The sequence below is a fragment of the Lathamus discolor genome, chromosome 6, assembly GCF_037157495.1.
Source record: "Lathamus discolor isolate bLatDis1 chromosome 6, bLatDis1.hap1, whole genome shotgun sequence".
In the NCBI taxonomy this organism is placed as follows: Eukaryota; Metazoa; Chordata; class Aves; order Psittaciformes; family Psittacidae; genus Lathamus; species Lathamus discolor.
This window is the reverse complement of record NC_088889.1, coordinates 37,392,471-37,406,373: the sequence shown is the minus strand read 5'-3', so window position 1 is coordinate 37,406,373 and position 13,903 is coordinate 37,392,471. Positions and strand designations below refer to the sequence as shown.

Here is a 13,903-nt window from a genome sequence, read left to right as displayed (position 1 = left end):
CAGGACCAATTTGACTGAGAAAATAAACAGTAAAATTTCTTGAGGAACAACTTTTGCTCTTAAGAAATGCCAGTTTATTGAAATGTCATGAAAAAAAATAAATTTCTGCTAAGAAAGGTTACTCAGGTTCGAGGAGGTTTTTCTGACCAAACCAAAAGGGAGAGGTACAAATTCTAGAACGTACTGACCATCTGCAGAGGCAATGATAAGTCAGACAAGTTCAAATTGCATGCGTGACAAGCCTTGGCACAGGCAACTGAACCTAAGGCTCCACATTAAGTTCCTGACCTGGCTAGTCTGGCAGTAGTGTTTTTAGTATGTATAACTTGAGTGCTCACTCTGACTCATGTGAGACATAGCCCTGGGTCAGCACACTTGTTTGGATGCTAGAAATGTACATTTAAACTTCTATTTCACACAAAGCATTGCTGGGATTTGAAATCAGTTCTTCTAAAAACCTAAATAAATACACTGTGTGTTGGTGTATTCATTATCCTGGTTCCAGTTAAATCATTCAGAAGCATCAGCTTTACCAGTGTACAACAGGAAGAAGGTTTTACGGGATAGAAGCCTATTTCCTCTCCACCTCTAGGAAAAATACAGACAGACAGAAAGGAAATTAAGAATTTTATGATAAAAGAACCTTCCAACTTTATCCATAAGCACACTGGAGAAGTTAAGGAACTCTAAAATCAGGTACACTTACTTTCAATTTGTTTTCCACATTTATTTTGCTAGCGTAGCTTCAAGTTTAACTCAGTTATGTCTGTTTCGCATCCACATAGAAGAAAGCTCTGTTAACTCATTCGTGACTCTTAAAACTGGAGTTTTCCACTCCAGATAACAAAGCCCCTTGACCCTCCCAGCTAAGTCAAATACTTTATACCTGTTAGCTGTCAACTACCTTATACCTATTAGCTGTCAACTACCTTTCACTGAAGTTTGATGTGAAGCCATATCAATCTATAGTCTTTCTCCAAAGCAGCTAGATGAACTTCAGAAACCATTTCTACTTACAGTTCTTTCACTTGTCACACAGGTATCATGATGCTTTTTCTGTTCCTTATTTGGATTAATAAATCTTCAAATGTTAGTTCTGCACACAACCCAAAACTCTAGGCTTTCGTCTCACACCCTGCCTGTAAGCTGGGGTGGCAGAGAGCATGCACAAGATGACAGGCTACTTGTTTCCTTTCACAACCCTGAAGCTCCACACCCAAGCCCTCTAAAAGTCCCTTTCATCAAGCAGAGTTATTAAGAACAAATTAGAAACTCCAAATAAAACAGTCAGATTGTACAGTTCCGATCACCATCTACAGTCCTCTCCATATTCCAGCAAGTCTTAACCTTTGAGCCTTCTTGAGTCCCAGTTTGTGAATCTCGACATGTCAGCCATGTGACAGAACATAGAAGCCATGCCACAATGTGCTGGGCTATGTGACCGTTCAACAGAGCAATGATAGAGGAAGATAAATGCAGGAGTTTTGCAAATGTTTGCTGACGTTTGATTACTTGATTGGATTTAAGTCCCCTCTCTCTCAGCTCTGACCTACACAGGAAAAGTAATCAGCGTGACTGCATATGGATACTGAAAATGTGTGGAGTCAATATACCAGTCTTTGATGAAGTAATGTCTAGCTGCCCACAGAATAGGGCTATTCTGGCACTGCTATGACAATCAACCTCCCAGAAAGACTAAAGGTTACATTGGCTTTGCAATCAAATAGCAGAAGCTTTGTTATTATCTTCTGAGATAGCCCTGATTAGAACCAAGGCAATATCAGAAACAGGGACAAAGGTAGAATTCGTGCTCTAGGCAGAGATCTATTGCAGTATATGCATAGTGCTCAGCAGTATACTGATCTCATCAAGGTTTTCTGCACAGCAGAGAATTTCATCGCACATATTTGTATGAACAGGCTAAAGTCAGTACACTTGCAAGCTGGAGAAAACTAAACTCAAAGGAATCAGCACACAAACAAAAAAACACCACTTAAAACATGAGCTTCAACCCTCTGAAAGCAGCTTTAAAAAAACCCAAAAAATCTTTAAAGAGGTAGTTCACATAATACTCCAATAATACAATATATCTTGTAAAAAAAGAGATTACAAAGAAACTTCCATTAACCCACTCTGCCCTGATGTTCCACCCTCATATACACTATTTCATTTAACTGTAGTAACTGAAATCCAAGAGGCTGTTTGTAGGAGCAATGGTCATTCATGGAAGCTTACTTTACCATTAAGAGAGCCCTTCAAATCAGCAAAAACTCTCCCCACCTTCCGCGGTCAACACATCTGGCCACTGATATTCAGGCCATAAGGGATTTCAACAGGTCATATACGTTCTTCTCCCTTCTTTCAAAATCAGGATCAACTCTAAATTGCAGAATCATAGTATCATTTAGGTTGGAGAAGACCCTTAAGATTGTCAAGTCCAAATGTAATAGTTCCAGACTGATGGCTGATGAAAAATGCTTGAAGCTTTTGAATGATATGGACTCCATATTTTCCTATTTCTTCCAGTCTTTCATTGTCCTTATGGAAAGTTTTTTCTAATGTAATTTAATCTCTCTCACTGCATTTTAAACATATATTACTTCTTTTCCTATATACCCTAGAAGAGGAAGACATGCCTTTTTTCAGGGAGCTTTTATATAAAGACTGTACCCTCTCAGGCTTCTCTTCCCCTAGACTTAAATTCAGCCCTCCCCGCAACCCCCGCCATTCCATGCACAAAAATGAGGTTCACGTAAACATGTTCATAAAACGTAAGTGCTGTGAATCTAAATTAGCACCACATCTCATGTAACTATTTTGCATAGAGAATTTGTGACTAAAACGCTATACAGGTTTACTCCCCAGCCCTTCACTGAGCACAGCAGCTCTGCTAACCTGTCAAGTCAAGGCCATCCTGGACTCCACCACAACATCCCTCCCAGCCCATTCCTCTCTGCAATAGGACTCAGCTAGACAGTGCAGGGCTCAGAGAGAGTCAGGAACTGTAAATTTCACTTTCTGCCCTTCATCTCCTCACCTCCTTTTGTAACTGCTACCAGTAGCATCAAACTGGAAGAAAATACAAGAATGTGCAGGAAGTTTCCTAGAGATTTCCTAAAGGTGCAATGCAATCTGTAATACATAGGAATACAGCTCTCAGAAGAAGAGCCCTCACAATGTGCACGACCGGCTATCCAGTGTAATACAGAGGCCCTGGGTGACTTTTGCAAAGTTCTGAAAATCAGTTTAGACAAACTACATAGGCCTTTGAAAGAAGCATTCCAAACACTCATAGAATTAAACAGAATTAGTATGTAAAAAAACACTGAAGGAAATTCAGTGGGTTTTGATAATAGCTTTAGAGCTAAATAAACTCTAAGAAATAAATTCAGAAAGGTGCTGATTTGTCACGTGAACCTTTTTGCTGAGCTGTTTCAGGAATACAGAAAAGGGAACCCACTCCAAAACAGTTACAAAAAAGGAAATTAGCAGCACAGAAAAGCACAGACTGCAGAGTTAGGCCAAGATGAATACAGACAACACAATCCCTGCTCATGCTCTAAGCAACATTCAGTGTTACACAGAATCACAGAATCATTTATGTTGGAAAAGACCTTTAAGATCATTGAAATCTTAAATGAGGGGTTCCACTAAGAAAATGTATGTTAGTGAAACTACTGAAATAGTGGCCTAAAATTGCCGTCAATAATTAGAAATCTCCAGTAAGTGTTTTAATTGCTTCTATGCAAGTTTACAAAGACATGGCCTAAAGAACAGTCAGGTGCTTTTGAAGATAATTTAAAATAAAAAGAAGACAGCATAACAACAAATGTGGGGCAGAAGTTTAAAATATATTCATCAAAATGTTAAAGACATTACAAAACAGAAAGTCAACACTATCACTCACCCACTATGTTTACAGAAACAAACTTTGGATCCCTTCCAACAGAGGGAAACTCCCAATTTACCCAGAAGAGCAGAGGAGGTAATTTATTTTTCAAGTGCTATCTACACCACTTAAATACTTTTATTAGATCTTTTCTCTCTTATGAAACAACTTCTTCATTCAAAGAAGTTCTGACCTGATTTCAATCCTTTATCAATGTTATTTTTCACAAAGAAAATCTTAACTACCATTCTCAGGTGTGATTCAGACAGCATATGCAGTGCCTTCATCTACAGAGCAACTAAATAAAAGATTTCTATTGTTATTAACAAAAAAAAAATTGAATAGTTTTCCGGTTTCACATCATCTTAGCCGCAATAATCTGCTGCCAGAAATCAGAGGCAGACACAGCCTGCGCCACAGGTAACAACATCTGCAGACAAGGAAACAAACACCAGTTGCACAGCAAAGTGTCTGTCCTCTGCTGTCTCCTCAGTTACACTCAGTCCCCACTGCAGGGACTGCCTTATGCGGCATGGCTGTGCTCAGTTATTTCCCAGCTAAACAAAGCACAGTGACATACTATTACCTTAAAACACTGATCCCCTGTTGCTGCCAAATGATTTGAAGTGATGGCCAGAAGGGAGGAACACTGCCTAATAATTAACTAATATAAAATGAATCAAAAAAAAAAAAACCCCTGACAAGCCTTATTGCACCTGGGTCGGAGCAATCCCAGGCACAGCTACAAGTTGGGCAGAGAAGAGATTCAGAGAAGACTTTCAGAGAAGGACTTGGGGGTGTTGGTCGATGAGAAAATGAACATGAGCCAGCTTCAGTGTGCTCACAGCCCAGAAAGCCAACCGTATCCTGGGCTGCATCAAAAGGAGCATGACCAGCAGGTCGAAGGAGGTGATCCTGCCCCTCTACTCTGCTCTCATGAGACCTCACTTGGAGTATTGTGTGCAGTTCTGGTGTCCTCAACATAAAAAGGACATGGAACTATTGGAACAAACCCAGAGGAGGGCCACGAGGATGATCAGGGGACTGGAGCACCTCCCGTATGAAGATAGGCTGAGAAAGTTGGGGCTGTTCAGCCTGGAGAAGAGAAGATTGTGTGGAGACCTCATAGCAGCCTTCCAGTATCTGAAGGGGGCCTATAAGGATCCTGTGGAGGGACCCTTCATCAGGGACTGTAGCGATAGGACAAGGTGTAATGGGTTTACACTTTAACAGGGAAAATTCAGGTCAGATATAAGTAAGAAGTTCTTTACTGTGAGGGTACCGGAATGGGTTGCCCAGTGAAGTTGTGAATGCCCCACCTCTGGCAGTGTTCAAGGCCAGGCTGGACAGAGCCTTGGGTGGGATGTTTTAGTGTGAGGCATCCCTGCCCATGGCAGGGAGCTGGAACTAGATGATCTTGAGGTCCTTTCCAGCCCTAACTATTCTATGATTCTATGATTTGAGGTATGATGATGATTACCAGAAACATTTCCTCCAACCAAGATTCGAGAATACACTTCAAGGTTAACAATAGAATGTTTGTGTTTCACTTCTACTAGAACATATTTTCATTTTTAGGAAAGAACAATTCTTAATGTGCCAAAGACGCCAACTAATCTTTACAAAAATCTCTGCAAGTCAAGTCTACTAGCATTTCCCTCTTACAGATAGAAAAGCTGAGGTACAGAAGGCAATGCAAACTACCAGCCATAAATTAGTGCTAGAGCTCAAAATCAAACCCAGCATCCTTGCTTCTATGGACAGCTGTGCCTAGTTTCACCCAGGGGAGGCAATACAGTTCTAAAAGAAGTACTTAAAGCCTTTGCACCCTGTCCTTTCCCCAGTGCTGTTACTACCACTCAACCAAAAGCACAGAATGTCTCCCAGTATGCCTGTGCACTGCCAGTGCATGACTGGCACACCTCCAGTCCTGTTTCTCTAGAGGAACTGGGGACCACTGGGGAAGAAGGGATCAAGGACATGGGATGGGATGAACTATTCTTACAAAAAGTGTCTACTCAGGGGCTGCAGAGTGATTCCTGACACAAGCTTTGCTGCCTCTTTAGAGTCAACTTCTACCCATCTCCACTTGCTCACAGGTAAAAGGCAAAGACAACCACAAAAGCACTAAAACCCATTCCCGAAGTGATAATACCAGCACTGGCCAAGGTCCGAATCCAAGAGAAAAAACTTATTCAGTGAAGTATATGTTTAAGTATTACAAAAGTCAGTGCTGGCTGCATGAAGTGATGCCAGTGTTCTGTTTGGAAGGCAGAAGAGGGATACCCATTTAGCTTAATTTTCCTGAAATTAAATCAACTTTTCAGCAATTTGGGCAATGTTGAGTTCAACAGGAATACTGTCTTCAACTATTTTGCCCTCAGAAATGACTTCATACAAAAATCTGCCCACAGAGCATTACAGAAGAGACATTTCTCTGTGAAATCTTCTGCCAGACTCTGTAAAGGTTATCCCCAGTTACCAGGATGCATCAAATCCCATGGCAACCAGGCACAGGATGTATTTCCCTCATTCCCTACAGCCCTTTGGAGTGCTAAATGTAAGCATTTCGAGATGCTCTCCAGAAGGCTCCTCAACACCTGACCTGTTACTGCTTTGTATGCATTACTTAAGTTATGGAACATTTTCTCTTATACCAGAACTTTCAAAATGGATTCTTATTACAGGGTGGTGAGAAAACACAGCCAGCAGACCTATCCACGGTAACACATAGCCTGGTTCTTACAGATGAGGACACAACTGCTGTGCCAGGAGCACAGTGAACAGGCTTCCACATCTCTTGCATTGTAGAGAGAGCCTCCCATCACAGCTGCACACTTCACAGTACCACAGGAGGGCTGCAATAGACAACCAGACCACAGTCTTTCACTTGTGGTACACCTCCAGACTTGATATAAAGGTGCATTTTGACTCTTCCCAGGGAAAAGAGCCTTGCTGGGTCCTCTCATGAAGGAGACACACCCCAAGAGCAGCAATGCGGTTCCCACCTGGGGAAAGACCATCCTTCGTGATTACTTTGTGGCACTTGGTAAGTTAAAAACAGGCGCATCCCGGACACCGTCTCTCTCACTTACTGCTTTTCTACCCGGCAACTTTACGGTAGTTCTTCTGCTCCTCAAAGCTACCTCTACACAGACACCTCTCCGCTCTCCCCGCGGCGCTTTTACCCCCCTCGTCCCTCACCCACCTGAAGCCGCGGCGCAGACCACGGCCGGCAAACACCGCAACCGTACCCGCGCTAACGGCCCCACGCACAGCCCCGCGCTGCCCCTCACGCCGACCGTTAAACGGCTGCGCCGTGGCCCCACCCCCTTGCTCCCCGCAGCGGCTCGCTCCCGCCCCGCCCCCCTTATCGCCCGCGGGCAGCGGCGCCCCTACGCGCCCTGCCCGGCTCCCCGCCAGCAGCAAGCCGGGTCCGGGCACCGCGGTGGCAGCTCGCCGCGACCCCGCGCTGCCCGGCCCGGGCGGAGCCGAGAGCAGGGGAGCGGTGTCCGGCCCGGCCCACCGCGGCGCCGCCCCGCGCGGGGGCTTTGTTACCCCGCATGCAGCATCCGCCGCGGCCGCGGCTGCTGCTGTCCCCGCCCGGCCCCCCGCCCCGCGGAGCGCTCGGGAGGCGGCGCGGTGGGGACACCCGGGCGGCAGGCCCGCCCCGCGCGGTGCCCGCCGTCACTGCCGCGGGCGGCTGGGCCGCCGGCGCCTCCCCCGCCGCGGCGGCCTGATGCGGCACCCGGCGCCGCCCCGCCTGCCTTGCGCTCCCCTTTTCCCCGAGAGCCCTCCGGCTTGATATCCCCGGGGGCGCGGCAGGGGCGGTGACGCCCCGTGCCCGGTTGCCGGTCATGCGGGGCGCGGCCCCCGGCTGCCCGGCAGCGGGCGGCGGGCGTTGAGACCGGGCGGCGGCGATGCCGGGGGGTGGCGGGGCCGCGGCCGCCGCTGGGCACCCCCAGTCCGGCGAGGCGGCGGCAGCGCCGCGGGACGAAGAGCAGCAGGACGAGGAGGGCGAGGAGGATCTCCGCGACGGCGGCGTCCCTTTCTTCGTCAACCGCGGCGGGCTGCCCGTGGACGAGCCCACCTGGGAGCGGATGTGGCGGCATGTGGGCAGGATCCACCCCGAGGGGGAGCGGGTGGCGCAGAGGATCCGGGGAGCTGCCGACCTGCCCAAGGTGAGACACCCCGTCCCCACGGGGCTACCGCGGCATCCAGCTGGGAGGAGCCGCTGACCTGCTCCTCCGTGAGGCCGGGCCCCCGAGCTCGGGAGCGATCCCTCGCGAAAAGGGCCCCGAGGTGTGCTTGCTGGAAGCAAAGCCTCGCTGTAACGAGGTGGAGGGTAACTGAGAGTGCTGGAGGGTGCTGCGGGGCTCTGCCCTTCCGTGGCAGCCAGCAGCACGCTCTTCTGAGGCCTCGCTGGAAAACAGATTTCAGGTGGCTCATGTGTGATCAGCCTGGGAGGGAGATGGATTGTGCTCAAGACTGGGTAAATGATGGAAGGATGAGGAGAGTTAAATTTAGAAAAGTCCGAATACTTGTCATGAGAGGGTGAGGGAGACAGGCAAAGGTGAGCCTTTAAGCATGAAGAAATTAGATTTGGGTACAGTCTCCCACACTGAAAGCCGTTCTTGCACAGAACGGTGTGTCAGAAAAGAGACTCTTGACGCCAAAGAGTTTAAAGGGGAGTTAGTGAACGCTTGCAGAGCTTGTTGCTGGTGTGTAGAGTCAGATGTGATTTTGAGCGTGTTATTGGCCTTGCAGAAGGACTCTACGAAAAGAGGAGCTGGTGATCATTTCACTTAACCTTGTTCCATACTGAAACATTAGCATGTGAATTCTTGTGATTGTTGTTATCTATCTCCGTTGCACCTCAGCTGGAGAAAAATCTCCCCCTTTCATTGGCATCCTGTGAACAAAAGACACTGCAAACATTCGGTGTGTCATTCCAGTGGTGCGTTATGAGAGTATTCCCATCACACTGTCAGAGGAAACTTAGATGCAAAACCGTATTTTTTTTTATGTTCAGACTGTTTTAGTAAGGACTTCACCTCCCTGGGAAGGTAACTGAAAGTATACAAGAACATGCACAGGCAATCCGCACTGCTTTCCAGCAGTAACTCTGGAGAAACATGTGATGCAACATCTTTTGCGTGATGAAGAGTTACAGGCACCTGTGGCAGCAACCAAAACAAATCTTGAGTCCTGATTACAGTCCCTATTCTAACCCTACTGGACTTTCCTTCCTTTTTAGATTTCCTTCCTCTCCTCTTGACTTTGTCCTGAGCCTGTGTGAAGGCTGAAAGCATGTTTCAAATCAGTCAGAACGCACACTACTCAATTTCCTGGCCAAATGGGCTGATTTGACGAGGAGAGGCAAAGGAAATGGAAGAAAAAGATTCACAAACAAAAGCCCAGTACATGAGGGGAGTGATATACAGTGCTCAGTCTCTGGTTTTGGTCTTAATGTGAAGTTCTTCCACTGTTTTCACGTTATAGTCTTGATGCCAAAGGGTTACAGTCAAGGGACATAAGTGGTATAAGCTCTTGCAATAACAGGTGAAATTGGGCTATCCATTTATTTGGCATCCACTAGCACCCTGGAAACCAGATATATGAACTACTCACTGCTCTGCAATTTGAGGTCCCATTCCCAAGCTTATTGGGCATACAGCTGGGAGGATTCTGGGATGCAGGAAGCAGCACGGATGGATGGGCTTTGTTTCCCTAGCTCCTTTTCCCCTCTAGGGATGTGTTTTTATCTTTGAGGACTGCTTACATCACCACCTGCCTCCATCAAGTTTCTTTGAATGGCTGATGCAACAGATGAGAATTAGGGCAATGGGTGTACTCTGCAGGATTAGCTCCTTTGAAAAGGCAGGTATTCTCCGTGTGCTGGAGGGTGAACAGGCCTTTTTAGGTGTTGAAAACTGGAGAGGGGTTCACCAGCTGTGATATCTTTGGCTTTGAACCATAGCCAGCATTGGCTTTTGGGGGAAATACCTCTCAAAAAGAGTTGGCCATAAAAAAACTTAATACCATAAAATGACAACTGCAGGAGGCTGTGATCAAACTTTAGATGTTTACAGAGCAGCTGCAGGGGCCATGTCTTTGACTGGGGGGTGAGAGCTCAGAGATCTCTTCTGGTATCCGTTTCCTTCCAGTAGATTTGGGGTGAGTGGGCATTGAGTGAGCCATGCCACGGTGGCAGGACATAGTTGATTGGTCATGCACACTGGGCTTAAGAGCTACCCTCCTGGAGCCTGTTTCTTATCTAGAAACAGGATGGGGTATTGCTTTGCTTGGAGCTGCTGGGACCATCAAATGGGTCCACACTGAAAATACAAAGTGATGTGTGCTTGCCTCATTAAGAAATTATGGATTTTAAATGAGGTGGTTATGAGGACAAACACAAGAAGAGTTGCATCTAATGGATTCATGCTTGAAGAGGAGAGTAAAATCCAGTTTCTTTAGTCAGGCTAACAACTGGGATTTGTATTGCTCTTATGTTGCTTGCAAAAGGATGATTATGGAGGTGCTTAGATATACGTAAGCACCATAAAACAAACTGTTGCTACACTAGGCTAGCCAAAAAATCACCTTTGTCATACAGATACGGATGGAGCTTTTTCTGTACCTTGCTCCCATCTGCCTTACCACATATATAGCATGGCCCATTTAGTATCTGAAAATCTCTATTGTTCTCAGGATCCCCTTTCTTAAAACAGAGCCCCAGTCCCACGCATATAGCCAGCCTCCTAGGGTGTGTAAATCCAGGAGCAGCATGATGCAAGCTCTCCATACAAGTAATGTGGGACCACAGGCATGTTCAGTCAGTCTGCTAAGCCTGGCAGAGGTATGTGCTCTGGGAAATCTGGGCTCTCTTCCTAGCTGTCCCTCCAGCTTCCTGAATAACTAAAAGGAAAGCAAAATAGATCTGATTTCTTTTCTTCTACAAATAAATTCCTCTCTGCTTTCTGGAGGGTTGTGAAGACTGCCTACTATTTATAGCCCTTTTGAAACGTGGATACTGCATAAAGACAAAATGTTAGGGTCTTCCATCCTGTCACTGTGGGGATGGAGACCTTATTCCTCTCCTCCTGTTTCTATTGCCCCATTAAAATGCTATAGACCTGATGCAAAAGAAACTGTAGCCCAGTCTGGGCTGCAGGCCCAGATCGGAGAGAGAGAGAGAGCATACTGTACTTTCATCAATTTAATTACTTGAGGTGCAGGAGGCTCTTCTGCATTAACTAGTCCCCTGCTGAACTGGTTGCCATTCCACTGTCCAGCGTGGCACAGTCCTTTGAGGAAAAGGGGATTTGGGGGTTACCTGCACAACTAGTAAAGGGAGAAGTATCTATCCAGTCATTAATCTGTGCCATCAATGTGCACTTAATCTGTCAGTCTCCACTCAGAAAGCATGGAAGTGTCCATGCTGAAGAAATGGAACAAAGTTAAATAGTGAGCCTGTCCTGCTTGTTACCTCCTTCGTTGTTTCTGCCTGGAAATGATTTCCTGTGACTCTGTGTCAGCTCACAGCATCCAAACTGACTCAGCTTGTGTGGTTCCAGAGATGCCTCCATCCCTGATCTGCTCTCTGGAGCCTTCCCTGCTCCTGCTGTGGCTGAAGAAACCCAGTTTCACATCTGCTCCTGCCGTTCATGTGTTGTTTCCTGCAAGTGAGCTAGGCAGTGCCTCTGCTTGCTCCAAGCAGGGTATATCAGTGAGGCATTGGAGATGGTAACTGGCACACCTCCAAGTACTGTGAAAATGGGTACCAGTGGCCAAAGGGTGCTACTTAGTTTTTTAAAAATAAAAAAGAGAGATTGATGAAAAAACATGGAGAGAAAATGGGTAGAGATTGAGTTTAGCTCAGCGTTTACTTGCTGATGGTGTTTGGAGCTAGGCTTAAAAACACAGATTACAGTTTTCAGAGGCAGCGACAGCCCATCTCTCAAGGTTAAGAAGTCTCTGGCCCCTGTACTCTGCAGGCAAAAGCAGAGTGCAACCACGTGGCAAACCAGGACAGGGAACTGATCTGACTGAAAACTACCCATGCTTGCTGGCTCAGTTTTCAGCTGGTTGAGGTCTGGACCTGGTTCACCAAGCACCTATGGCAACCCAGGGCAGAAGGAGGTATGGAAATGAGTGGCCACAGAAATACAGGTGGAGGGTGAGAAGTGGCTACAAAGCCATGGCCAGCAGAGGCAGTTACACACAGCAGAGCAGAAAGCCTTAGGGAAGATCTGGTTCTGACTAGCTCTTTCTTAGCTGGGGACAGACCATCTTTAGGGGGAAGTCTGAAGAGGAACTGAAATGCTGAAAACCAAACTGCTGTGAAAAGCTGCAGTCTGGTATCAAGAGAGGTGTGTGCATGGCATAAGCTATCCTTCAGAAAGAAAATGCTAGGCTGTTTCTCCAAGTCTGTCAATCAACACCAAATCTGTGTCTTCTCCAGTGTATGTCCCGTGGACAGGACACTTCTCTTCCCTTAGACACATTTTCTCAGCTGCTGCTAAGGCTGCAGTTGTCCCCTGCAGAGCAAATGGTGAGGAAAATCTGACTGGACCCATAAGCCTGAGGCCTCAGAATGGCACAGCAGTCCAAATGGTGAGCTTTCGGAAGTCATTCCCTGACCACATACTTCAAAACAACAGACACTGCAGGGGGGAGTCATGATGCTGTAAAGCCTGTGTCCTAGTCAGTGCCAACTCGCCGGCAGTGAGGGACCTTTATATCCTTGCTTACAAGACTGCCCTATGATCTAGTGGCTTTGGGAAAACTCATTCTCCATTTTTACCTCCCTCTCTCATTTTTGTTTTGTGCCTTCCAGTTTGCATATTTGAATGAGGCCAAGCTCCTTCAGGTGATAACTTTCCTGTCTCATGTCTTGCCTTGTTAGTTAATTTTATTTCATTCTTCCAATGTAATGTTGCCTAAATGCAGGACTCTTTCACACAGTTTCTCTTGCAGCTCTGTGGTGGTGCTTCATTCTGAATCCCTTTCCAGTTGTCAGTGTGGAAACAGTGGAATGTTCTGGTGTGATCACTTTGGACAGCAAAAAGCGGCTGGTTTCAGAGAACACACTCCCTGTAGTTATCTGCCACTGAGTTCAGCAAGAAGCTGGAGGGGTTTGGAAGCAGTGATTTACATTCTGCTCCCCATTTCAGATTCCCATACCAAGTGTGCCTACGTTCCAGCCGTCCACCCCCATCCCTGAGCGCCTGGAAGCTGTACAGCGCTACATCAGGGAGCTTCAGTATCCTTTACTGTTATGTTAGTCACTGGTGTGATAACGCAGAAAGAGGGAGCAGAAGAGCTCGTTCTGATGTAGTTGGAGGGGAACTGAAACTTGCTCCCTGAAAACAGGAAGCTGGACTTGGGATGATGGCTTGTTTAACTGCGTTGGGTCTGCCCAAGTTACTTTCTGATCCTGTTCACTCCATGTAACAGACAGGCAGGTTGTCAAGGGCCTTTTCCCACTACCCACACTTCTAGGTCAGTGGCCATTTTGTTGAAAACACATCTGCAACCCTGACAGCCAAGTCTTAGACTACAAACTGTGTCGCCTCACTGGTAAGGTATGGGTGAGCTGTGGTGTTAAGAATAACTGTTTCTCAGGTCATCCCACTTGAACACTCTTCTCTGTAGCTGTCTAAAAGTTAGACAGCTGCCCTGCTTTTGTGCATCTGTGGTATTCTGCCCCTTTATATGCAAAGCTGCTGGTGTCACCGTGTCCTGGGAATGAGATTTCTCCATCTCTGTTGTGCCAGACAGCAGGTATGTGTGAGGCATACACAATCTAATCTCACTGATGACATACAGAGCTAGCTCTGGCTTCAGCCCTAAAAAAAAGTAAGGAGGCAGAGCTTTTGACACCTCTCACCCATCTAAGGTGTTTGTGCGCTGGATTGGGTCCTAGTCAGTCTTAGAATAAGGTAGACCAGAGCGCGTAGAGATCTATCTAACTATGTTCTGTCCTGGTAACTGGAAGGCTGAGCAGAGCAT

General features: G+C 46.6%; 1 protein-coding gene and 1 long non-coding RNA gene across 3 annotated transcripts in view; one reads left to right on the top strand and one right to left on the bottom strand.

The window, feature by feature from the left end:
* The window catches only part of LOC136017615 (uncharacterized), a 113,916-nt gene extending 106,732 nt beyond the window's left edge, over positions 1-7,184 (bottom strand). Inside the window, exon 1 of one of the 2 annotated variants that reach the window (XR_010614014.1) lies at positions 7,098-7,184. This is a non-coding gene — a long non-coding RNA (uncharacterized LOC136017615). The remainder of the gene's footprint in view (positions 1-7,097) is intronic. The other variant, XR_010614013.1, reaches the window with a different exon arrangement.
* A 398-nt stretch (positions 7,185-7,582) lies between these two features.
* VASH1 (vasohibin 1) overlaps positions 7,583-13,903 on the top strand; it is a 15,302-nt gene continuing 8,981 nt past the window's right edge. The window contains exons 1-2 of the mRNA XM_065686033.1: positions 7,583-8,070; positions 13,066-13,154. Of these exons, the coding sequence (XP_065542105.1) occupies positions 7,810-8,070; positions 13,066-13,154 (350 nt within the window). The 5' untranslated portion in view covers positions 7,583-7,809. The remainder of the gene's footprint in view (positions 8,071-13,065; positions 13,155-13,903) is intronic.